Source organism: Lycium barbarum, chromosome 10 (assembly GCF_019175385.1).
Source record: "Lycium barbarum isolate Lr01 chromosome 10, ASM1917538v2, whole genome shotgun sequence".
In the NCBI taxonomy this organism is placed as follows: domain Eukaryota; kingdom Viridiplantae; phylum Streptophyta; class Magnoliopsida; order Solanales; family Solanaceae; genus Lycium; species Lycium barbarum.
In genome coordinates this window covers 1,227,336-1,254,944 of record NC_083346.1, presented here as the reverse complement: position 1 = coordinate 1,254,944, position 27,609 = coordinate 1,227,336, and the positions used below count along the sequence as shown (strand labels likewise).

At 32.7% G+C, this 27,609-nt stretch overlaps 3 protein-coding genes across 3 annotated transcripts; all 3 read right to left on the bottom strand.

The window, feature by feature from the left end:
• Window positions 1–737: 737 nt before the first annotated feature.
• On the bottom strand, window positions 738–2,160 carry LOC132614655 (acyl-CoA--sterol O-acyltransferase 1-like). Its single transcript, XM_060329163.1, has one exon. It carries the CDS (start codon window positions 2,005–2,007, stop codon window positions 949–951), a length of 1,059 nt encoding a protein of 352 aa, XP_060185146.1. The 5' UTR covers window positions 2,008–2,160; the 3' UTR covers window positions 738–948.
• Window positions 2,161–16,253: 14,093 nt separating this feature from the next.
• LOC132615864 (acyl-CoA--sterol O-acyltransferase 1-like) lies at window positions 16,254–18,283 on the bottom strand. The gene has a single exon (XM_060330459.1). The coding sequence runs from the start codon at window positions 18,132–18,134 to the stop codon at window positions 16,602–16,604; it is 1,533 nt and encodes a 510-aa protein (XP_060186442.1). The 5' UTR covers window positions 18,135–18,283; the 3' UTR covers window positions 16,254–16,601.
• A 1,524-nt stretch (window positions 18,284–19,807) lies between these two features.
• On the bottom strand, window positions 19,808–26,102 carry LOC132615591 (rho GDP-dissociation inhibitor 1-like). Its single transcript, XM_060330204.1, has 5 exons — window positions 25,654–26,102; window positions 24,987–25,053; window positions 23,329–23,547; window positions 23,086–23,210; window positions 19,808–20,152 (listed from the first exon to the last, which is right to left on the bottom strand). The coding sequence occupies exons 1-5, from the start codon at window positions 25,918–25,920 to the stop codon at window positions 20,075–20,077; spliced, it is 756 nt and encodes a 251-aa protein (XP_060186187.1). The 5' UTR covers window positions 25,921–26,102; the 3' UTR covers window positions 19,808–20,074.
• Between the last annotated feature and the right edge of the window lie 1,507 nt (window positions 26,103–27,609).

The window sequence follows — 27,609 nt, the reverse complement described above, 5'->3', positions numbered from 1 at the left end:
TGGCCAAATATGTCGATGGCATCCATCCCCACATTAACCTTCATAACCCACTCTTTACCGAGCGAGATGTCCTCGGACAGGACCTCCACGTCATCCTCGCTCGCCTCAGTGGTAGATGGTTCTTGGGATGTAAGCCCTTCATTTGGCGCAGCCTCTGGTAGCACCTCCTGGCTCTTGTTGGTGTCATTCCTCTTTTTGTTATGGCCCTTCTTGCCAGCAGCATCCTGGATGACGTTGGCTTGGGTTTTAGCAGCGTTGATTTCTCCGTCGTTTGCCATTCCCTCAGTCGTAACCTTCGCTCTGATACCACGTTGTCACGTCCTTAGTCTTCAACTAAGCGCACGTGCGACACTTGACAACTAACTCACGTTCTTGCACAACTTGCTCACGATATTGTTATGCCAAGTCAGCCTAGTTTACTACACTCAAGATCGCTAAGGGAATAGTAATTGAGAAAGACAAGAGAAATTTGCTAGAAGGAAGCTTTTTATTAGAGAGAACTTGAATTGTTTTTCTTGATGGTTTTTACAAATGAATTACCCTCCTATTTATACTACTCACCTAGGGATTAATATGTAAATAATAATTATTATACAAGTCCCTACATATTTACTAATAAGCCCCTATTCTAGAAATCTCTACATGTCTAGAATATTCTAAGGCTTTCTAGGGTCTTCCAAGGGAAACCTCCCCATATCTCTAGAATCTTCCTATAATATGTACTCTTCCTCTTATGTAATCATTCCACATGGCAAATATATGTGCCAAGTGTCACCTATGTGGCATGATGACATGGTGGGTCCTCACACTATGGACTCTGAATATCAAAACAAAAACAAAAAACAAAAAACAAAAAAAACAAAAGAAAAAAGGAAAAAACAAAATATTTGAAATTAAAAGTTACGCAATTTGAGACTGTTCTATTTTAGTGTGAATAATTACCTACTCTTACAGGAAAGGACAAGTGATATTGGCAGGACTAACCAGTTTACCATACCTAACAAATTCTGTAAAAGCAAGACATTCAGTACATCCTTTAACATCTGGCTGACCCCTCAACAATGATGGAAAAAATAACCAAAAACTGGTCAAAATTATAAATCCTAATGCTAATGGCCCCGAAATGAACTTAGGGACCAAAAATTTGCCATTCAACAATTTTTTGATCATAATTTCAAGACTCAAAGCCACCCCATGGATTATAAAGAAGCAAGTTACTTCCCAACTAGGCTTCACTCTTGCAATGTAGTAAAAAATTAGTTCATGCATTATCCCCGAGACGAAAAACGTCGCGAGTATGCCAAGAAGTGAGGCCCACTTCCTCGAGATCCTGTTCGTCATCATTGACCGAACAGGATCATAAACGGTGGGACGCAGTATATTAGTTACCATGACATTCCACCTTTTACCCCAAAAATCTTGAAGTGAGCTAGTCTTGTAAGGCTCATCAAAAGGTGGCTCGAGCTCAACTCGACTCGCAACTCGAACCATATTGCTAACCATGGTCAATGTGATTTCTAAGAACAAATAAATGTGGAGGCAATAACAAAAGAGAATGAATTGTGGATGCAAATGGTTATTATAATTATACACCCTTATCAATATGGCTAGGAGTGCAATCTTGGTGACAAGATTGGAAGTTGAATTTGTGGTCTTTTTTGTGGTTGCAACATCTCTAGTTGAATATTTTTGAAATTTTATAGGCAAACAAGCCAAGGGTATGAACGTTGAAAGTGGTAGAGGTGGGGTTGATGACAAAGGACCTTTACCAAAAGCAAAAAGAAGGAGCTTGAAATTGGCTAACCATGCTATGAAGAAAGAAGTAGTGCCACCAAGATTAATGGAGGTGAGATAAAGAGGAAGAATGAAAAATAAACAAACTATTGGAATTATAGCCACAAATCTTGATTTGCCTTTGGGAAAGAATTTAACAATTGTGTGAGAATAACATAAACTTGTTAAGATAATAGCCCATACCACTATGAAACTGTGAATCTCCCCTTCCATTTCTCTGTTCTGTTTCTTCTTCTTGGAAGATGATTTTGGAACTAAGAGACACTTCTATTATTTTTCTGATAGGGGAATGATGATGATGGGCATAGGGGAATCTCGAAGTGGGGTTGGTGAGAGTTCATATGATTAAATTAGTCTTCCATCAGAGATACATTTATTTATTAGGACAGAGGTGTATTTCACATATAAAGAGGTCTATTTTTTGGTACTGACAATTCAATATGAACAAGTTTGAAGAAATTGCTCGATTTGCCTTCAAATGGGTTGGTCTTTAATTTTTACCCTTCAAATTGGCTGGTCTTTAACTTTTGCTTTTAGCAATTGAACTTATGTATAGTGAAATATAATTACTTTAAGAACGCGGACATAACTTATGAAATATTATGATGCAACAATATAAAGTTATGTCCTGCAAAAAATCATTTGCTTGCGGGCAAAATTAAAGACCAACACAAAATAGGAGAAAAGTGCAAATGACCAACAAGCTTTTCCTTTTTGGTCCAAATGTAATCAAGCTATTGAAAAACCAACCATATATAGGTAATCTTCTATGAATTCAACTTATATCACATCATTGGTATGAAGAGTTTTTACATTATTAATGTATTCTAACACATTCTAACATGCATTCTGCCTTATTTTCAAGTTACTACATCCAAATTTATGAATGGCTACGGCGATAGTTATCATTTAGATATCATGATAGTCTAATTTTTTTTTTTCTTGTAGTGTATTGAAATTAAATTTATCTTCAAACCTCTCTATAACAATCATCGATATATTTCACTGTAATAGTCTATTTTTCTATGGAACCAATTTTCAGTTTAAGTTATATTTTATGTTTTTTTTAACAACGGAAAAGGCTCATAAATACCCCTAACCTATTGAAAAAGGCTCATAAATACCCTCCTTCCACCTTTGAGTCTAAAAATCCCCTTCCATTCACCTTTTAGGTCTAAAAATACCCTTAAAATTTGTTTTTGGCTCAAATATACCCCGCAAACTAACAGGTCAAATTTAACTCTTTTAAAAAGCGACATGGCATATATAATGTATCATACATTTTAATTTCAGAATAAGTAAAACCCACCCAATTTTTAAGATCCAAACCCATTAACCCGTTTTAAGGTTAGTGGCTGCTTCGGATTGAAAATCAGCACACTAAGAACAAACATAAATGGGATGCTTATTGAATTGTTCAATTTGACCTATAATCTTCGAACACGTCCAGACTTAAATTGGACATCTAAATTAGCCTACCCATCTTCGAACACGTCCAGACTTAAGATCAGTGGCTGCTTCGAATTGTCTATATTGATGTGATTCCATATCATGCAGCACACCAAATTCATTCTTGACTTTCTCAAGAGACCCACAAGATGGGTAGGTTTCAACTACTTCAAATAATTCTGCATTTTCCCTCCAAGCAACTCTTCCATCAGCTTTATATGGTTGTTGAGATGACATATTACGCTTACTTTGCTCACTTTCTTCACTTTTTCCAGTAAATTTAAAATGTCCTCCTTCAATATTACCTGAATTAACCTCATTGTTCTTAAAGACTTCTTCCATTTTTCCTTCACACATGTTTTGTTCCATGTTATCTTTGTCAAATGTCTTGCTTGGTCTTTCCTCCAACGGGTCAATGGGTTTGGATCTTAAAAATTGGGTGGGTTTTACTTATTCTGAAATTAAAATGTGTGATCGATTATAAAATGTCATATGGCTTTTTAAAAGAGTTAAATTTGACCTGTTAGTTTGAGGGGTATATTTGAGCCAAAAATAAACTTTATGTTATGAAAATATTAATGTGTGGATGTCTATTACTTCTCTACACATAACTCTCACTACTTCATGTTCATAACTTTTGTAGAAGTAACCCCCATTACTTTATGACCACTACTCCCACCCTTTATTTCTAAAACCCCCCAAATAGTTACTAGCCATGTTTATGACACACTCTTTGGTGTTCTCAATGTATTCCTATATATAGTTGGGTTGTATGTAACACTTGAACAAAACTTGGAAGGATGAATAAAGTTCTCTCCTGCTCTCTACATTTCTTGTCTAGTTTCTTGTTTCATATTGTTACTCTTTTAGCTTGGTTTTACAACACGTTATCAGCATGAGGCTCACAAATTCAAGGTAGGATTAACTCGGCGAGTAGATTGTGAGGTGGTGTGTTTCTCTTCTTCATCGTTGGTTGAATTATAAAATTTCAACTCTTTGAATTCGACCAGGTGATATCCTTCTACTGTTCTTTTTCCTCTTTCTTAAATGAGTATTACTAATTTATGTTCTCTGGGATCTCTGTGTTTGACTAATTATATTCATCATCTATAAATGTTTGTCACATATTTCTAGTCTATTTTTTATGCAAATGTTGAGGTGGTCTTAAGAAATTGAAGAGAACAATTCATTTTTTCAAGTTGTATGGGCACAAGATTTTATCATCAGTCTTTTGGGTTTAAACATATAGATGACAAACTCATAAATAAAAGGAATGAATACAAGAAGGCTGAGACACTAATTTCCATGACAAACAGTAAAGTGGCAAAACCCGCAAGTAATTAGTTTTAACTTTTTGTTTGTCGATTGGTTTCATTTTCTTGGTCATGTAAATGTTTATTTTTTGTTATTTCAATTTTTCTTTGTAGTGCATGTATTTTGTGGTTTATTAAATATTGATTAAAAGGTTAAGAGTAAGGGTGTACATGGACCGGGTTGGTTCGGATTTTTTAAAGACCAAACCAAACCAATTGCATCGGGTTTTTTAATCTATACACCAAACCAAACCAACAAAAGTCGGGTTTTTCAACCTCGGGTTTTCTCGGTTTTTTCGGGTTGCTCGGGTTTTTCGGGTTTTTTCCGGTAAAGTCTTCATACAAAACATATAATTTGTACTTCAAATATTTCTTTAGTCCTAGTAAGATACGACTATCTAATTAAGATATTTATTAAGAAAATAACACAAAACGTGATGAGAGATGACATTGTACTAAAATATTCAACGAAAAATATTAATGAAATTGCATAAAATAAAATTGTCATAATCTAAAAGTACTAAGTCATGCTACAATAAATACAACTAATTTATAAGGCATGTAGAAAATGATCATAATCTTAAAGTACTAAGTCATGCTAAAATAAGTACGGCTAATAAGTATTAATTACATGACTAGATATTAAAGAAAAAAATAAAATTAAGTTATGTATTTTCACTTTCTAAACTAATATAAAACTAAAGAATAAATATCAAAATTATTATCATTCTAGTGTTAGATATGAATTTCTTTTGTTAGCATTAGTATTGATTTGATTTTTGTTGAGTTTTATTTGAGTTACTAATATTATTGAGCTATAAAACTTATTAAACCATTCAAAATTCCAATTCCAAGCTTGAAATAATATGTTAAAAGACAAAAAACTATGAAAAGTTAAAGAAACATTTATAAATTACATTATAAATAAATATTTCTATGTATAAAATATGTTTGAAATTTTATCAATGTAATGTCGGGTTGGTTTGATTCGGTTTGACTTTTTTTAGCTAAAACCAAACCAAACCAATAGTGTTCGGGTTTTTCTTTTTAAAACCAAACCAAATCAAACCAAACCACTAGTCGGGTTTTTTTCTCGGTTTGATTCGGATTATCGGTTTGGTGCGGTTTGTCGGTTTGCTTTGTACACCCCTAGTTAAGAGTGTTGTGAGATATTGAATCTAACATCCATGAAGTTATTTTAGGAGAAAGCTTGAATAATTAATTCTCCTCCTCACGTTCAAGGTAAGAAATATTTTTCACTGCCCATAATTACTTGAACAATGAAAGTGCTTTCTGCCTAACAATTTATTTGGTAACGTCTCTTATGACTTAATTTATTCATGCATATTCATTTGAAATGATTACATATGTCTGTTAGTGGTCTATAGTGGTTTATACATGTTAATAAAGATTGACATGTATTTACTTTGAATTTGATTTACACAGATGAATAATGTATGCTAACCACAGTAAGAAAGTTTTCATGTTTACCTGCAAAAAAAAAAGATTCAGCTAACCTTATTTTTTTCTCGATTAGCACATGAGCTTATCAGAAGAATACAACCATTGCCTTGCTTTAAATTATGCATTAACTAAGAAAGTTGTGGCCACCGTAAGTAGTAATATTTCAATGGTTCAAGGGCGAGCGATATTACATTTTGGCCTATTATGTCATTGGTTGAGGGCAAGACGGTGGATTGAAGTTCTATCGCATTAAGAGGGTAAGATATCGGGTTTGAGTCTCAGTGCACTATGATGACAATATAAGATGTTGGGTTCATGTCCCGTCACATTGTGGCCTAAAACGCCTTTAAATGGATAAGACGTTGGGTTTAAGTCCTAATGCACCATAGTGATGATATAATGACGATTAAAGCAGAATAGAGTGCTTCTGATGAATAGTCTTGAACCTATCTCACTTGATATGCTCCATTCCATGAGGGGAATGTGGTAGCAGTGCCTAATAATTCTAAATGAGAACAAGTGGTTAAACGAATGAAAGTGGGCGTGACAAATGACAAAATAATGTTAATCATCATTGTGGTAATATAAGAGGAAGAACATAATAGGTTCTCAAAGTGGTTCTTCTAAAGAAGAAGGTAATTTTTGCCATCAAAATGGTATGACAGGTCATTGGGCATGCGGTTGTCGTGTGACCCAATTTGATAAAATGTTATAAATCCTCCATCAAAAGAAAGGAATACAATTTCAAAGTGATGTCGAGGTGGGTTTATGAATATGATAAAGACAACGGCTTATAATGAAAATTAATGAATTGCTTATATATGATTATAGTTCATTCCTTGAAGAGAATGTGACTTGTGATAAGCAACGTGAATGCTCGCCCATTGTAAAAGTGAATTATGTAAAATTGTGGCTAAGGACGTGTTCATGTATGGTTGAATAAATACCACAACTCACCTCTACGGGAGGTTTGAGAGAAATAAGAAAATTTGTATTTTGACATAAACGATCATTGGTCATGTACTTTTAGCACGTCACAAATATTATGGTATGTCTTATCATTAATTACCAAAGGTTAAAGGTAGGAAATAAGTCTTGCTTATAAAGATTTTGGCCACGACCATAATGACAATTACTCTCCAAAAGGAGATGTTCACCATATGAATGGTATTATAAAATATGCGATAATTTATAATTAATTGGGAGCTCTGGAAAAGCTACTTTGTTACTACCTGGACGAACGTAATTGTTCATAATATTGGTGTTGTAGTAAGTTTCAAAAGAAACTTTTTAAGTTTCAAAGGCATTGACAATATATGAATTATATTGAGACTATAAATTATGGGAAGGTTTAATATCTTCATATTTAGTACAACTACACAGGTAAACAAAATGTATATGAAATGTTACCAGTTTTTCCTTTGAATTTGTGCCACATAAATACAGGCATGATGGAATCACATGCTATAGAAGTTGGCTTGACCGGTTGGCCATCCCGGTTCAAATGTGATGCGAAAATTATTGAGAATTCATATGGTTATATCTTGAAGAAATAGAAAATTCTTCACGAATTCACTTGTGTTGCTTGTTCTCGTGATGCCAAATTGATTATTATACCAGCAACGATAGGGATTGTATTCCCTGATTTTTGGAACGTATAAAAGGTAATATATATATATATATATATATATATATATATATATATATATATATATATATATGGGTCCAGTCACCTGCCATGTGGACCGGTTTACTATTATATGGTTTTAATAGATGCATCTATGTTATGGTCACATGTGCATTTGGTATCAACTTGCAATTTGGTTTTTGCAAGATTGTTTGCTCAAATTGTTATATTAAGAGCACAGTTTCAAACTATGAAATTATGTTGATAATGTTGATTTATATCAAAGTTGGTTTAGCAGAAATTATATGCCTCCAATTATAGATAAACGGTTATGAGAACAAAACTCCCAAAAAGAAATTTGATATGAGATATCTTATTTAATATGAAGCAACACTTGTACTTATCAAGCCAACAAGATATTAAGTTCCCCTGTCATAATTGGTTCAGGGTTAGGAACCAAATAATTTCCATCTGAAATTTTGAATGTGCGGTATATGAGTTAATTATATTGCTCCACCACAACGCACAAAGGTGGGTCCCCAAATAAGGTTGGGAGGCAAATGTTAGATTTTCTAACATTAGGGGGAGAGATGATAAGCAGCTGGAAAATATGTTTTACTTGATGAAATATCACTGATATGATCCTCGTTTAAAAGATAATTCAAGTGAATTGCCAGACGCATTTGCTGACCCAAAAGTGAATATTATATTTTTGCTGCAAATGCTCCAATTAGAATTAAAGTCCTTAAAGGATGTGTCCATGGCGACAATCAGTTCCAAAGGTAAAACTCCTTGAAAAAGGAGAGGAGCAAATGATCAAGATGGTCATAATAATGAGGCAAGTGCTTTAAAAGAGCAGCACGACATAATACTTCATAAAACCTTAGGAAATGTTTAGGTACCTGAAAATGATGAAAAGTGAAGAGATCTCGATAAATTATGTTGCATTGAAACTGATGTGAACTGGCCGTCGACAGTATCAACGATACAATGTAGAGCTCAACATTATAAATGGTGACGAGGATCTTGAATTCAAATCTGTCAAAGAATGTAGACATATATAATAATAAAATACGCAATTCAAGTATATTTTGTTTCACTTGGAATAGTGATGTTTTGGACCTATAGTCCAAGGACCTCAAGGTATAATGTCAGTGGGGTATGTTGCCACCTAATTTTGGCTCGACGTGCTTAAAATTAACGTTTTGGGGGGCCCTGATTCGTTAAAGAGCACGAAATACATTTTTACACATTTTTATATTTTTTCAACAATTTATTGATGATTATCCTTATTTTAGGAATTTTCTCAATTTATTGGCATTTTTTCAAGAATCATTATTTGCACATGTACAGCGTAATACTACCATTTTTTGTGTAATTAACAATTGTTTCTTAATTTTGTAGCGATACCTTTTCATATCTTACACATTAATATTTATATTTTATACTTACATCATTATTTATACATGTACTAATTAACTATATTTTAGTACAGTCCGACAGTGCAGAAAAAAGCGGAGTAACTACTTTTTTTTTTTTTTAAATACAGAGCAAAATTCAATCAAATCAAGGTCTCGCCACTTTTTTTTTAAAAGTGGACATTTTGAGGTGATGGTTAGGTTTGGATTAGTTAAATGAAATAAGGGGACAAAGGGGTATGGCTTCATAATTTTTTTGGACAAAAAGGAAGGTTTGTTCACATTATAAGGAAACGGGGGTTGATTTAATCCAATACATATTTGCATTTTGCACAACACACACTTACACTTCTCAGATTTTTTCTTTCTTTCTTTCCCCTCATTATTCTCCATACCTAAAACATATCAGATTTTTCTCTCTCTCTCTAAAAAAAACCTAAACATTTTCCCCCCCATTTCTCTCCTAGCCGCCGCCGACCATCACCTTCACTGCCGCCGACCACCACTCCGGTGAACACGAACCACGACAACAATGCCTTCCACCTCCTTTTCGTCCCTTTCTCCATCGCTGCAACCAGCGAGCTCCACCAAAAATGACAACACCGTGAACCCCACTTCACTGCTCACCACTTCGTCCTCCCCCTCCCGCTGCTCCGGCGAGGAGCTCCATCTCCAGTGAATCGGAGCAGCGAACAACAACTCTGTCTCCCAACCACAAACCACCACGCCGTAACCAACCAGCAGTCCTTTTCACTCTTTCCCTCTTCCCTATCACTGTTCCGATGGGCTGCAACCAGCCTCCGACGAACACCAACCCATATGATGCACATATATTTTTAGAAGGCCGGTTTTCTGTGCAAATTTTCTGTTTCATTTCTCCTAGGATTTTTTTTAGCACTTTTTGTCCGATCATAAAATCATTGTGCTAAAGGGGTCAGTTCATTTCATCTTTTGCTCTTTCCTTTACTTTGAGTCCCCTATGCTATATATATGTATATATCTATATGGATCTGTTTGCTAATTTGTTCTCTTTCTGCATATTCAAGATTTGAGCTTTGAGGTTTGTGCATTTTCAGCTTCCTCTAATAACGTGGGAAAAGTTAAAAGTAACAATAATGTGTGTTGTACAATGGTCCACCACCTAATAATTCTGTTTGGACAATAATGGGGAAAATGATAAAAAAGTAAGTATATTTTAAATCAAGTTGGCTGCAATTGCTGTCAGAAAGAAGTTTGATACAAAGTAAGTATATTTTAATATGTTGCTAGTTGTCATTTAACTACTCTTATATTTTAACTCTTATTCTAAAGTTGCAATTTTTTACCTGTTTGGGGTTACCCCTTTGCTGATTTCCTTAGTTCGCGGATTATATGGGAGATTGTGAACGTTCAGTCCCCCAAATGGCCGATGAAGAAATTTTCGTCGATTTCCAAGGCCTTCCATGTATAAAGACGGATTTTTATTTTTAGTTTATTCATTATTTTTTTTTATTCATCCGATAATTATTTATTCTCTTACTAACATTTTTTTTATTAAGTCTCATGCAGGTATCCGAAGTTATTTTTTTAAGATGACACTCAAAAGAAGTTCAAATAGCTTCTTAGATTCTTTGTTTATATTTATTTTACATTCTTAAATTTATGCAAGCATAAAATATAGTGCAACTTTATTTTTTAGGGTGTAGGTTGGTGGTATTTATTTATGATCTACTTAGCCGATTTAAATTTTATGTGTTTTAGACATATTAATATTAGACAGTTGTTATTTTTGTAATTAATATTCTTATAGTTATCATGTTTTGCTAGAGTTTTAATTCAATAGCTTAGCACACTTAAGTGAATAAATAGGGTGATTTGCCTCAATATTTAGGCTTTAGAATATACTCTCATAATTAATTGATTAGGCGTACATACTTAGCTAGTTAAATTAGTTAACTCACTTCGAGGGCAAAATAATTTCATGCCCATTTTTTATACCTTTGTCACATACCCAAGCTTCTAAGTTGCACATAACTTCTTTTTTAAAATAATTATTATATCACATATGTATAAAATACGTATTGCATGATTATTAATGTGAATAGTCATATTAGTTATTCTTTAGTCTAAATTTTATTAATTTTTGTAAATAATAATCAAGCCTTTTTACACATCCCTCGTATAGTTAAATTGGTCCAGCCGGAAACCATATTTGTGGATTCTGAAGGATGCCTAACACCTTCCCTTCGGAATAATTTGAACCCTTACCTAGAATCTCACTTATTTTCGTAGACCATGTTAAGCTGCATATATTAATAATTTATAGGTACCCTAGTATACCTTAAATGCTAGGTGGCGACTCTGTACATAATTAATTATTTTAGAGTCCCATAAGTTGTGCTTTGTTTAGCCTTTGGTAAAAATAGGGTGCAACAACATGGCGACTCTGCTGGGGAACACTTAGGTTCTAACCATATGGACTCAATTTGTTATTCGAGGTATGTTATCTTTATTTGAATTTTTCCTTTATTTTACTTGCCTGTATTTATTCGTCATGTATATACTTTCCTTTGTTCCCTTATTTGTTTACGTACATACCTGTGTTTAATTCCATACACTGTATTATTATCTTTTTTACTAGCAAGTTTTATTTACCATACTCATTTTTTACTTTATTGTAAATTATGCATATTGCTTTTACTGTTTCTCTTTAATTGCTATCTTTTTGTGGTTTTATATTAATATTCATATGTGTTATCGGTTTATATAAAATGGCATTCCGTTCATATTTCCTCCACTCCTGGAAAATTCACATAAATTCACACATTTAAAGCGGTTTCGCGGTTCGCGGCCGTGCACTACTAAATTACCCTTTTAGTTGGATCGATCTTGTGGATTTAGTCGATCGGCGGTGCAGTCGACGGCCACAGACTTTCCACTCCCAAGTTGTCCGCTTGGGGGAGCCTTGTGTCATAGGAAAACCAACTCTTAGAATTCCTAGGTTACTGTACATTCCATTTTGCAGTTGTTTTTAGCTAGGTTAAATTTTATCCTTTATTTCGAACATTCTTTTCATTTTTCACATACTCTTTATTTGTTACATGTTTTGTTTTTAAATAAATATTGTTGTTATTTGCTTTGCACTACCTTAGCACTTTATCTAACTATTTTTTAGTTGACTTGCGTCGAATCCTGCATTTTGTAAAATATTTTTTCTTCAATCATGCATTTTATATCCTTTCTCCAAGAACTACGCACACCTGATTCTCTTCTTTGATGAGATACGTAGGCAGCCCTTTTGGGTTCGGTATTCATTATTCATTATTCATTATTCATTATTCATAAAAAAAAAACCTTTATTTTGAAAAAAAAAATCATCACAAAAAATATTTTATTTCTTTCTATCCTATTTGGAAGAACTACGCACACTTGATTCTCTTCTTTGATGAGATACGTATGCAGCCCTTTTGGGTTCGGTATTCATTATTCATTATTCAAAAAATCACAAAAAAAAAAAAAAATCCTTTATTTCTAAAAATCACAATTTTTTTTTTTTTATTTCTTTCTATCATTTCTGCAAGAACTACGCACACCTGATTCTCTTCTTTGATGAGATACGTAGGCAGCCCTTTTGGGTTCGGTATTCATTATTCAAAAAATCCCAAAAAAAAATCTTTTATTTTGAAAAATCACAAAAACATTTTATTTCTTTCTATCCTATCTGAACGAACTACGCGCACCTGATTCTCATCAAAGATGAGATACGTAGGCAACCCTTTTTGGGTTCGGTACCCCTTATTCAAAAAATACAAAAAAATATTTTTTAGATTCATATATTTAACTTGGTTGGTACCAACACAGTTAGAATGTGCATAGGAAAGAAACAAGTAACAATCAATATGATGGAGAGGACTGACTTCATGGTAAACTATAGATTCTTTTGGTACCTCTCATTCACACTTTAAGTGACACTTGAAAATTCTCTTGCATGCTTGTAAGACAAGAACAAAACCGACCTCATTGTTTCATGTGCATTGTGTGGTGAGCTTTAGATAGCGTTCAGTTGCATTGCATTGTGATCTAGAACTTGGCCTGAATGTCTGTTGAGGCGAAATTATGAGTAACACTCAGCATAGAAAAGGATCGTAGGCCTTCTTTGACCCGTTTGAGCCTTTCTAGCCTACCAATGACATTATCCCTAGCATTCCCCCTTTGAGCCTAAAGCCTTTTCTTTTACCACAACATCATAAGCCTATACCATTTCTGAGTGCTTACATGCACTATCTCTCTCTTGGCCCAACCTCTCTGAGCTAGCGCACTAAAAAACGTGCAACCGCGGATAGAGATCTGAGCTGAAGTTTCCAAAAAAAAAAAATTGATTCGACCGTCCCAGAAAAACAAAGGCTAAGAACGACCTCCAAAGCAAGAAGGAGCCCACAAAAACACACAAAAAAAAAAAAAAAAAACCTCAGTCATTCGGGATCTCGGACATACAACCCGTTATTCTTTTTTATTTTTTCACACTCAGGCATACAACCCGAAATTAGTATCAAGACCTCGGGCATACAACCCAGGTCAATTCTCTTAATCCCCACAGAGTCTCGGGCACGCAACCCTAAAAAAAAAACGAAAAAAGGGCTTTAACTTGCAAAAGAGGTCGCACAAGTACAAAAGAAAGGGACAATAAAACAAAGTGGATCAGCGTCAGAGCACACAAATACTAAGCACAGATATAGTGCAACGCTTAGGGAAGGATTAGTCACTCCTTACCCAAATAATATCCTACCCTTTTCTCAAGCCTACATTACAACACAATAACAAGCCCTACGTGATTCTATGCTAAGGTTTCTCTCATTAGTGGATACTTACATGACGACCAAGCTTATGGTATTACAATTGCAAGCATTGAACATCTTTCTGAGTTTGAGTGTACTTCTCTAGATGTCTCAAAGTTCAAAAATACTGAATATGTGTGAAAAGGGACTTTCTTTCTGGTTAGGGCACTTGAAACATGAGGATATGTATAGTTCATAATCCTTGTTTGAAGCAAAATGAACCAATCTTGTCGATCTTTAGGTATGTCTGAGGTACCACTTGAAGCTATAGGAATTACCAATAAGTCGATCTTGGTTTGTTGGACGATAAATAATGGTGAATTCTTATGCACAATACTAATTGTTGGTACCAACTGAAGTCGGGGCATGTTATATCAATCATTGTTATTATTAAAAAAAAAAAAAAATTTTGCTGGATTTTGCTTTCGTGATTTCGTTATTTTTTTTTTCTTAATTTTGTTTTTTATCGTTGCACAGTAAATATAGTTCAATGTTGTTGTGTTGTTACTAACTCTACGAGGTATCGACATCTGGTCTTACCATGAAAGATCCTCGTATTTCTCCGCTGAAGCATGAAATTGGGAGAACATTTTTGAGTAGCTTAAAAAAAAAAAAAAAAAAAAAAAAAAAAAGCAAGTGCACATCAACTTCCGCTGGAAGTATGCGAATTTTTGTTTGTTTAAACTGGGACAGAATTTTTGAGGGGGCCCTCAAAAATTCCACCAATGGCACATTTTGAGAGAAAAGGCACGGGCTCATCCGGCCCCACAGTAGGACACTGCATTGGCTCGTCCGGCCCCACAACAGGACATCGAGAGCGTCATAGTCTAAAGGCATCATTCTCATCGCCTAAAGGCACCATTTCATGGCCCAAGGATCTTACCTTCTGCACTTCATTCGCGCCGAAGCAAAGGCGTTACCCTCCACACCAGCATTGCTTTATTATTTTCAAATGCCTCTGCGTATTCTTTTAGCTTGGTTTTACAACACTTTAAGGGTATTTTTAGACCTAAGAAATGAATAAAATAATATTTTTAAAACTAAAAATAAAAGGAGGATATTTATAAATCTTTTTCAATAGATTAGACATATTTATGATCCTTCGTTTTTAACAATATTTGTTGTAGCAGTTAAAAATATTTAAACAAACAATATTAGTACTTTCTCTTCCAACGTCTTCCTTAATCATGAAAGTCTTGTGAGACTGCTAAACTTTTCAACTTTTCGTCACCCATGACGTGTTTGCTGGATCCAAAATCAGCGTGTAAGAAAAGCAACTGAATAATTTGGAAGTTTGTTTTTTCTCCTTTACATTCTTCGCCTAAATTTGGGGTCCGCTGTCTTTTCTTGAAATTGATCAAAAGTCACGATCATCAAAGCAGCAACATTTACTATAGTATCCAATATAAGAGTATATTTTATTCTTATATTGTATATCATTTCTGATTTCTCATACCCTTAGTATTAACACCCGATTAAATTTTAATTCGTGCGTTCAATCACAAAACTTTTAATTAAGAATGAATACTTATCACTCTATATCTTGTTGATGCATATTGTATGTTAGCTTAGGCAAAATAAAACTCAAGATCCGTTTTTGAAGATGATTTATTTTATTTTCTTAAAAAACTATTCTAATGTATTGTTTATATATTAGTAGAATAATTTTTTATAGTTTTGAAGATCAATTTTTCAATTGATTTTTTTTTTCTATCATAGAACTTTAATTTGTTTTTTTCAAGTAAAATGCATGTCCAAATATAATTTTAACATTCAAATATCATTTTTCAACTTTAAATTTATTTTCCCCTTCAAATATCACTTGATCAATGTGCCATTCCTAATAAATTCTAAAAAAGCAAGAGATTCTGTACATGCTTTAATTACTGCTTTAGTTATCAAAAATGGTGGAAAGAACAACCAAAAGCTTGTGTAAATAAATGTGAGTACTATTTAATACCGCTAATCAAATATAGTACTATATTAATTATGTACAAGTGATTAATTTTATTATGCATCCGACCAATTAATGTATTATCTTATTTTAAATGGTCGGTTGAGACTAATACAATCAACCAAACGATGCCTTAAGGGGCCATTTGGTTTGGATACACGTTATGCATGGATTAGTGATTCATTAGTAATGCAGGGATTGTAACATAGAGATTATTTCTTATGAATATTTGGTTTGATATATGTACAAATTAGTAGCATACAGTGTACAATTTAAAATATTTGTTGACTAAAATGGAGGTGACATCCTAATTGCACTTCACTTGACCAGAAATCCATGCCCTTTTATATGAATGTTTTACGACGTACTTCGTGGCAAAGGCGAAGCCAGAATTTGACGTTTATGGGTGTCGGAGTTAAGTTATTTAAAGTTACTGAATTCTAAATTAATAATTTGTACATGTTCAATGAATTTTTCAATACAAATATAAGGTTTGGACCAAAGCTACTAGGTTTGACCGAACCCGCACCCGATGAGCTAGCTCCGCCCCTGCTTCATGGTACATGCGTAAGAACCTAAACAACTTATCGTATAGTAGTGTATACGTTTATGTTACATCAAATAAAAGTGAATTTGTTTCGAAGGTAGGGGTGGCAAAGTTAGACCGTAAAAAATGTCCCGACTAATCATCCAAGTTTGGGTGGGTTAATGACCCGTCCATTTTGACCCATCCAAATTTAATCCATTTGACACCCCTATTTAGAGGGATTATCTCAAAAATGTCGATTTCACAGCCTTGGTGATATCCTTAAAGAATGCACCAATAGCTTCATACTCCGCAAATGCTCTAACATCAGAATTACACCTTAACAACTGTGGAAAAAACAACCAGAAACCCGTGATCATAACAAATCCAACGGTCAAGATTGTCCCGATAATCCGTGGCAGCTTAAACCTGTCATTAATTACGTTCTTAACACATATCTCAATGTTTAAACACACCCCATGTAGCAAAAAGAACCAGGTGATTTCCCAAGTGGGCTTGACCCGACCCAAATAGTAAAATATCAGCTCGTGCATTAGGCCCGATACGGCGAATGTAACCATCACAGCGGGAAGTGGGGTCCAGTTCCCGCCCAAAATGTTCGTGGAGAGGCTTAGAGTGGGCTTGTATACAGTGGGCCGAAGGATTTGAGAGACGATGAGATTCCAACGCTGGCCCCAGAAATCTTGTAATGAGGTAGATAAATATGGTTCATTGAACTGTGGTTCGAGCTGAAGCCCGAAAAGCCCACGGACCAAGCCCGAAATAATAGCTAGAATGATTTCTAAGGAAAGGTATATGTGGAAGCAATAGATGACCAATATGATATGGGAATGTATATAGTCACTATAGTCATAAATTCTAATAATTAAAGCAAAAAGAAGTGTCTTTATGTCATAATTTAGTTTCTGGCCTTTGTTGGACTTTGCATAAGATAGATATAGGCTTTCTTGGAAGTGGTCATTTTGTGCAACGTCCCTTCCCATTTGCAGGCTAGAGCCTTTTTCAGATGATTTTTGAGACAGCGTTTCATGAAAATGTCCATCTTGAAAAGGGTTGCTTTCAGTTTTATCAATTGAACTTGGAAATGGGATTTCTTGAAAATGGCCATTTTTTGCAAAACCCTTTCCACTTTGCACACTAGAACCTTTTTCAGCTAAAATTGGAGATGGGATTTCATGAAAATGTCCATCTTGAAAAACGTTGTTTTCAGTTTTATCAACTGAGTTTGGAAATGGAGTTTCATGAAAATGGCCATTTTTTGCAAAACCCTTTCCACTTTGTACACTAGAAACTTTTTCAGCTGGATTTAGAGATGGAGTTTCTTGAAAATAACCATTTTGATGAAATTTACCTCTGTTAACCCCATTTTGCACATAAATTTCAATTTTTTCTGGACATTTTTGCTGAATCTTGATGGGTAGGCAAGCAAGGATTAGAAATTTAGTAATAGAAAGTGAAGAATCAGAAAGTGGACCTTGGTCAAAAGCAAGTAAAAGAAGCTTAAAATTACAAAGCCAAGAAATAAAAAAACCTGTGTTACCACAAAGATGAACAGAATTAATTTTGAGAGGGACATAGAGGGAAAAACATATCACAGGGAGAAAAGATAAGAGCCTAAATGAACCTTTTGGAAGAATTTTGGATGCTAAATAGCAATAGCATAGTGATACATAAATTAATAACCATACCTTAATAAAAGTTTCAATTTCTCCTTCTATCCAGTATTTTATCACTTTCTTGATATTTCCCTCCATATTACAACTCTGTTCTTTATTTGTATACTTTTTTTGAGTTTTTCTTCCTTTTATTCCTTCTGGTTTGGGATGACCACATGGGAAGAAGATAAAAAGAAGAGCACAAAAAAGTGGTATGAAGGAGACATACGATGAAATTCTCTACTCCAACTTCTTTTAATCAGCCCACCAAATTAGAATATACTGTATGTAGGAAAACCAATCGATTATCGACACGTGTCATTGGCAGTATTGTGTTCCAATTTATATTCCTTAATGTCGTCAGAATGTTTTGGAATAATAGTTTTCAACGTTTGGCGCACTTTTATATTTCTTTTAAGCTGAGGATCTATCGGAAACAATCTCTCAATCCATAAAGGTAGAAGTAACATCTGTGTACATCTTACTCTCCTTAGACCCCACTTGTAAGATTACACTGGGTAGGTTATTGTTGACACAATTTTTTGGAAATTTCTGACGGAATATTTGCTACCTTTCATCAGTACAGATACCGAATATATAACTCTGTCCATCAGGCTCGGACAGATAAAAAAAAAAATTACTTAGTGTTCTTACATCTACTGCACAAACGTCTTTGTTGTTCATTTTTCAATTGAAAAGTCTGTAAGGGGAAACTCCAGAGAAAAATAACTTGCAATTCCTTTTCAAACAAGTATTCCAAGTTTGAATGTTGACTTGAATAGGATAACCTCTTCAAAACTGATCAGATAAAAGAATAAGCTATGATAAATTATCAACCCACCAACCCAACTCTACTGATCATTATTAAATTCGAACTAAATTATTCTACATAACGACCAATTAATTTTAACTTATTTTTTTTCAGTAGAATGTATATAAGAACAACCCAATAGTCATTATTAGATCGTGACAGAAATCCAATCTGCCTCATGTCGTTAGTTGCAGGAAGAGTTTAATTAATATAAAGTGACAGTTTAAATAATATATCGTTATCAAGTTAATCAAGTGATCACTACAAGTAAATGTCCATATAAAGGGAGATCAAAAACCTGTAAAATAAGACAAGTTATCCTCTAAATATACCGATAGCATAAAAGTTATTTATACTGTCAGTATATGTAAGTTAAATCCCGATGAATAACCTATTCTATGAATATTGAAATTAGTGGAATGCCCATTGCCATTGGAGGAAGCAAACCAAGTGGTCTCCAGTTTGATTGTTGGTATTGAACTATCAACCTCAAAAAAAAGAAATTTGACTATTTTATTCTGCGATTCTTTAAATATTTTGCTAAAACAACTTGCACGTCATGTGTTGCACTATTACCACTAGACCAAAGCCTTGAAAGCTAACATTTTTCTGATAACGAGAAATTCCTGAGACCAATGACCCACAATTTGAAGCTCGATGGATAATGAGCCTGCCCTTCTACCCTTTTCCACTTAGAGGCTTTTGTCTACGGCGTGGTTCGAGCCCGATCTTGGAGGGGAACATTCAAATCATGAGCAAACATACCAATGCATAAATGTCAAGTTCAATTGTGGGGAAAAAGAAAGTGGGAGGAGTGGTTGAGAAAGCCAAACGAATATAACAAAGTGACTTAAAGTCAAGGGGGAAAAGTAGCTAAAGAACCTAACTTAACAAAATTTGGTTTTAAGGTAAGTAAAAGGAAGACATCATAATTGAGAAAATGGAAGAAAAAAATAAGGAATTTGATGAACAAAATCTCTAGATTCTTGAAAAGATTACTTCACAGTTTTACAACATTCAAAAAGCACACTTATGCACATGAAACTTGATTGAGAGAAGGGCAAAAAGAGAACTTTTGATCACACAATCAATTGTAGCAGGTTGTTTTCTCTTTTCCCCCTCCTTTTTCTCTTCTGTAAAACTAGCAGGAAAAAAAGACTTAGATAATTACGAAGAATGGAAACAGGAATTAGTATGGGAGCAACGATTCATGTCATGGCATCTTCGTTCATTTTTCCTGCCATTCTTTCTTGATTTCAAATGTATAGTTGATCTCCAAATAGCACTTGTTATCATCATCAAGAAACTGCAGACAAAGCAAACAACAAGAAAAAGGATTTAACTTGGCATACTTAGAAACTCCGTTCACTTTCACACTGAAGCTTGAATGGAAAAGTTAATTAAGAGAAAATTACAGCTATTATTTAGATGTTCCACTCGTTTAAGAATACTCATACAGTCTAATAAACTAATATGCACTTTTTAGCTATGTCTTATATACTAGGACCAAAAGGATATAACTTTGAAAGCCTCCATCAACGTATAAATTCCAGCTAGGGTGATTGCTTCAATGCAAATATTGGGTACAAAACTCTAACCAATCTAAAGGTGTCAACCGGTTAAACTGTAACCGGTTTAACCGGTAACCGGAACCGGTTAAACCGGAACCGAACCGGAACCGGTTATACCGGTTAACCGGTTCCGGTTAACCGGATATTAATTTACCGGTCCGGTTCCAAATTTTTTTTAACCGGAACCGGTTAAACCGGTTAAACCGGAACCGGAACCGGTTAAACCGGTTAAACCGGTTAAAATTAAAAAAAAAATAGTATATATATTAAGTATATATTGTATATATAGTAGATATGTATACATAGTATATATATTAAGTTATACTTATATATATATATATATATATATATATATATATATATTAAGTTATGCATATATTTAGTATATATATTAAGTTATACATATATATAGTATATATATTAAGTATATATTGTATATATAGTATATATATTAAGTATATATTGTATATATAGTAGATATGTATATATAGTATATATATTAAGTTATACATATATATAGTATATATATTAAGTTATATATATATATATAGTATATATATTAAGTATATATTGTATATATAGTATATATATTAAGTATATATTGTATATATAGTAGATATGTATATATAGTATATATATTAAGTTATACCTATATATATATATATATATTAAGCTATACCTATATATAGTATATAGTACATATATACATATATATAGTATATATATTAAGTTATGCATATATTTAGTATATATAGTATATAGTACATATATATACATATATATAGTATATATATTAAGTTATGCATATATTTAGTATATATAGTATATAGTACATATATATACATATATATAGTATATATATTAAGTTATGCATATATTTAGTATATAGTACATATATATACATATATATAGTATATATATTAAGTTATATCTATATATATATATATATTAAGCTATACCTATATATAGTATATAGTACATATATATAGTATATATATTAAGTTATACATATATTTAGTATATATATTAAGTTATACATATATATAAGTATATAGAGTATATAGTACATATATATTAAGTAGTATATATATTAAGTTATACATATATATAGTATATATATTAAGTTATACATATATTTAGTATATATATTAAGTTATACATATATTTAGTATATATATTAAGTTATACATATATATAGTATATATAATAAGTTATACATATATATATAAGTATATATAGTATATAGTACATATATATAAGTATGTATAGTATATATATTAAGTTATACATATATATAAGTATATATAGTATATAGTACATATTTATATATAAGTATATGTAAGTTATACATATATATAGTATATATATTAAGTTATGCATATATTTAGTATATAGTACATATATATACATATATATACATATATTTAGTATATATATTAAGTTATACATATATATAAGTATATAGAGTATATAGTACATATATATTAAGTAGTATATATATTAAGTTATACATATATATAGTATATATATTAAGTTATACATATATTTAGTATATATATTAAGTTATACATATATATAGTATATATAATAAGTTATACATATATATATAAGTATATATAGTATATAGTACATATATATAAGTATGTATAGTATATATATTAAGTTATACATATATATAAGTATATATAGTATATAGTACATATTTATATATAAGTATATGTAAGTTATACATATATATGTATACGAAAAGCACTATTCTGTATTGGTGACTTGCTGTTAGGCTGTTAGTCAGTAAATATTTAAACTTTAATTATAAAGTTGTATAACATATGAAAATATAGCTACAATATACAAATAAATACTATAATATATATATATAATACAAAAAACAAAAAAAAAATAGATTTTAATCACTCCAAACCGGACCGGTTCCGGTTTGAGGTTTAAAACCGGTAAACCGGAACCGGTTAGGCGGTTCCGGTTTTGGAACCGGAACCGGCCGGTTTTCTAACCGGTTCCATAACCGGTTCCGGTTCCAACCGGTTGACAGTACTAAACCAATCTAATAACTTTGCTTCATTTAGTATTTTAATGTAGTGGTCCTTCAAGACAAGACTTAAAACTAGTAAAAACCAAAAGATAAAAGAAGAATGAAAGGAAACAAAAAGCGGTCCCCTTGTATTAGATATAGGACCATATGCAAAGTTCTGCAACCTCACTATCAGTCTATCAGAGGTTCCAAATACTTTTCACTTTACTTGGATATACGAAGTTAGAGTTGTGTTTGGTTATACTTTATACAAAGGAGAGAAGCGAGCACTTTATTTGGAATTTATAAATAATTTGTTGGAAAACAGGCTTGGAGCACTTTTCAAATTCGGAATCCAACTCCACGTTGGATTTGGAAATTTTATAACCAAACACTGATTTCGCAATAAATTGAAAATTATTCAGGAACAAAGTGAATAATTCTCATGGCCAAATGGCTTCTTGAGTTTTGCCAAATTCAATGCATGATTAGAATGCAAATTCACTTGTAACTAAGCCGCTGCACGAGAGTAGATGCTACATAATTCAGTTTCTGGCATTTTATAGGATTTTAGTACTTCCGTTGAATGGTAGATAAAGAATATGTTAAGAACATTAAAGAGAAAAAGAAAAAAATCACCTTTGACCTTGCCGAGTAAGATCCTCTTGCAAAAATGCCAGAAGGCGTGGTGTCTTCTGGCATTTCATGTGTATAAGGCTCCAATTGAGGACTGAACGCCCCTATCATTTGTTTCGTACTGTCCACTGAAATAACGTTCGTGAAAAGGGAAAATGTTAATTAAAAACATAATGAATTAACTACTTAGGCCTAAAAAGTGACATATTCACATACGGGTGGAAATGTGAAGGGACAGTGTAGTACCTTTGATACCGGTTTTCCAAACTGTGTTCGTGTACTTAAGACCAGTCACTATGTTATTGTTGACCTGGAATGAAAATTTTAGGCTGTATTTGCTTCCTTCTTTCAGGACAAACCACGGGCTCTTGGGATTTCCGTCCCCGGGGATAGGGAGAACAATATCAGATCTACCGGGGGACTTAATTTCAAGGCTCAAGATCTTCACTTCCGGATCCAGGGATTCTACATTATTCAGCAGTCACGAGAAGTGTCAAGATTTATACCAGCGCAGAAACAGAAATGCTACTCATATGTATTTAAAGGCTCATCAAGATATTACCAACCAAAAAATCCTACTGAGAAGTTCCACGTTGTGTCACATAAAATTGAATATACTAATAGATGAAAGTCGAATAAAGAAACTTTTGGAGTTACTCACTTTAACATATCTTGAAATTGAAAGTATTAACATTACACATGAATAATCAGTCCATATCAGGTGGTCTATTAGTAGTTTTCTATCCTTTACCTCTGGAGTTAAAGAAAAATGATGTTCTGGAAGATTCCACCAAACAGTTTACGAACTAATCAGCCGATTGAAAAGCTCAGATGATGCAAAACAGAACCTATCAGGTGGTTTATTCGATTCATTGATACTCAATAAAAGGGCAGCTGGGTGCACAAAGCAACCCCCCTAAGCAGGGTTCGGGGAAAGGCCGCACCCCAAGGGGTGTGATGGAAACAATCTACCCTAATGCAAGCATTAGATGCTGCTTCCACGGCTCGAACCCGTGACCTATAGGTCATACAGAGACAACTTTACCATTGATACTCAATACTCAACCCGAAGCAAATTTCTATTTAAGATCCCACCATACGCGTGAACCAACTGATCAATCTGGCTGAAATATTTCAATGAATTAGGATCCAAGACCATTTTCCTTGTTTTCTCTCTTTAAGATGCATTTTGAAACTTCATATATAGGAATAGGTCCAGTTTTCTGGCAAGCTCTTCTGCATTCTATTTCAAATTACACCCTCATTAACGAGACAAAAAAATTGGGCTATGTTTTCTTTAGAAAAGAAGAGTAATGTGAAAGAGATCAAATTGCAGTCTGAACTAATCCATAGAATTTGACAGAAAATATTTTTACCATATATCCTTGCAAACTAAGAGCAGTAATGCCGGGGGTGCGGGGGTGGTCGATTATTACTGGAACATAGGCAAGAACAGCAAAAAGATTCAAATTTCATGAGCTTATTATAGAAACAAGATAAAAAAATCCCCAATAGGAGGAAAACAAAGCTTCAAAATTGCACTCCCTCCATCCCAAAATACTGGTCAAGTTTCGCTTCTCGGGAGTCGGTTTGACTAATCTTCGTAGCTAAAGTAGATTAGATTAATTCATTATTTAAAAATTCGAAAACTATATGAAAGTATTATAAGTTACAATTCTTCACATATCAAAAACTATATCATAAAATGTTGGGGAAAATTCATAAACGTTGAATCTCGAGAAGTGAAAAGTGACAAGTATTTTGGTACGGAGGGAGTATATGCATATTACTCTTTCCTCAAAAAAAAAAAGGGGAACCGGGCTGCCCTTGTTTACTCTTTCCTAAAATCACAAATTCAAGAGAGTTGACAGAGCAATTTTTGAAGCAAAAACAATTAATATTACCTCCAACAGCATTGATATCCACACTTCCAAGAAGCTGCTCCTTCCACCTTCTCAAACTCTCATCATCCTTAAAGCAAACATTAAATCAAATCAAATCAAAACAAACAGCACAAAACCAACATTAAAAAGGAAAAAACATTGCATTTTTATAAAACATTTCAAGAAAATTAAAAAAAAAAAAAAAACACACATTCAAAGAAACATTTAAGAAGGAAGAAAGATGCAATTCTTTTTATCTTTTCAAGAAAACAAAAAAAAAAACCAAAAAATCATGAAATGTTATTTTTGGTTTCTCATCTAGTCTTTGCGACCCGACTAAATTCGAATTCGCACCAGAAAAGTTCCACATTGAGGTAAAGCACCCTCTGACTCCGTAACCAACAACATTAAATCAAATCAAAACAAACACTAAAAAGGAATAAAGACAACATTTTTTTTTCATTTCAAGAAAATAAAAAGGGAAGAATAAAAACAAACACCACATTCAAAGAAACATTAAACAAGGCAGAAAGATTCAATCTTTTTAATCTTTTCAAGAAAACAAAAAGGAGAAAAACCATAAAATATTTTGTTTCTTGGTTTCCAACCAGTATCTCGTTATCCGCATTGGTGCACGACTAAATTAACTCGAACTCGAGACATGTTAAAAGGGAAGAACAACACACACCTTATCCTTTTCAAATTGTTCTTTGAGGGTACATTGAGGACCTAACTCAATCTTGTTATTAGCTTCATCATCATCCTCTTCTTGATCAGTTGTATAAATTGAATTGTCACTCATTTGTCTATTAACCTTATTCTCAACAGGGCCAACATTCTCAATTTCAGGGTCAGAATCAGCAACAATTCCTTTATTACCCTCACAAATTGTTACCTTATTTTCATCAAAACCCATGTTGCTGCTACTTTCAGCAACTCTAACGGCCAATGACATTAACAAAAATAAAAAAACCAGTGTTTTTAGCTAAAAGAAATGAATGAAAGAAAGAAAGAAAAGAAAAGGGCTTTTACCAGTTTTGTTCTAGCTTGATTATGATATGTATGACAAGAAAAGAAAAGAACAGAACTAGAAAAGCCCAAAAAGAAAAAAGAAAAACATTGAGGAGAGGCTAAAAAGAATCACCCTTTATAAAAAAAAAAAAAAAAAAAGGATTAAAAAAATGTTTTTTTTTAAAATGCATGGGTTGTTGAAAATGGTTAAAAAAAAAAAAAACCAAGAAAAGAAATACCCTGAGAGTATTATTATTATTACTACAATGATAAGAAGAAAAAGAAACCAAGAAAAAAGAGAGAGAAAGAAGGAGAAAAAATTGTGGGCGGATGGTTCTTTTGAGGTGCAAAAAGGAAATGGTCTTGTGGTGATCCAAATATTTTGAGAATTGAAATTATTAATAATAATAATATAGTAATTTATAATATAACATACTAACAAATAATTATAAGAGAGAAGAATGGTGGAGAGATCGTGAAGGGCACTTAGGAGACAGCTTAGGATTGGGTGGAAGAGAGATATTTTAACTATTTTTTGAACCTCTTCTCTCATTGAACAATTATTCCTCTATTGAGGACTACGTGTATCTCTTCTACTGTATAATATAATAGTCCGACTAATTCAAATTCATATAGTAAAATTTACGGAAAAGGTCCAAAAATACCCTTAAACTATTAAAAAAGGCTCATAAATACCCTCCTTCCATCTTTTGGTCTAAAAATACCCTTCCATCCACCTTTTAGGTCTAAATATACCCTTAAGGTTTGTTTTTGGCTCAAATATACCCTTTAAACTAACAGAATATGTTTTTTTGTTTTTTTTATCGGAAAAGGTCCAAAAATACCCTTAATCTATTGAAAAAGGCTCATAAATACCCTCCTTCCACCTTTTGGTCTAAAAAAATATGAACGAAATAAGTTTTTTTTTTTGGGTTTTTTTTGCATTTCATGAATAAAAAAACGAAATAGGAAATTATAATTTTTTTTTTGCATTTCGTGTATTAAAAAACAAAATAGGAAATTATATTTTTTTTTTTGCTTCGTGTATTAAAAAAAAATAGGATAAAAAAAAATTCGTTCATATAAAAACGAAATTGGAAAATATATATATATATATATATATATATATATATATATATATATATATATTTTTTTTTTTTTTTATTTCGTTGGTATATATATTTTCCAAGTTCGTTTTTATATGAACGAAATTAATTTTTTTTATCCTATTCGTTTTTTAATACACGAAATGAAAAAAAAATTATAATTTCCTATTTTGTTTTTTAATACACGAAATGTAAAAAAAAAATTATAATTTCCTATTTCATTTTTTTATTCATGAAATGCAAAAAAAAACCAAAAAAAAAAACATATTTCGTTCATATTTTTTTAGACCAAAAGGTGGAAGGAGGGTATTTATGAGCCTTTTTCAATAGATTAAGGGTATTTTTGGACCTTTTCCGAAAAACAAAAAACAAAAAAACATATTCTGTTAGTTTAAAGGGTATATTTGAGCAAAAAACAAACCTTAAGGGTATTTTTAGACCTAAAAGGTGGATGGAAGGGTATTTTTAGACCAAAAGATGGAAGGAGGGTATTTATGAGCCTTTTTCAATAGTTTAAGGGTATTTTT

Coding starts and splice junctions, on each gene's coding strand:
- LOC132614655 (XM_060329163.1), bottom strand. CDS start 2,007: ATGGAAGGGGAGATTCACAGTTTCATAGTGGTATGGGCTATTATCTTA.
- LOC132615864 (XM_060330459.1), bottom strand. CDS start 18,134: ATGGAGGGAAATATCAAGAAAGTGATAAAATACTGGATAGAAGGAGAA.
- LOC132615591 (XM_060330204.1), bottom strand. CDS start 25,920: ATGTCATTGGCCGTTAGAGTTGCTGAAAGTAGCAGCAACATGGGTTTT. Junction 23,548..24,986: donor GGATATCAATGCTGTTGGAG/GTAATATTAATT, acceptor TGAATAATGTAG/AATCCCTGGATCCGGAAGTG. Junction 20,153..23,085: donor CTTACTCGGCAAGGTCAAAG/GTGATTTTTTTC, acceptor CTTTGTCTGCAG/TTTCTTGATGATGATAACAA.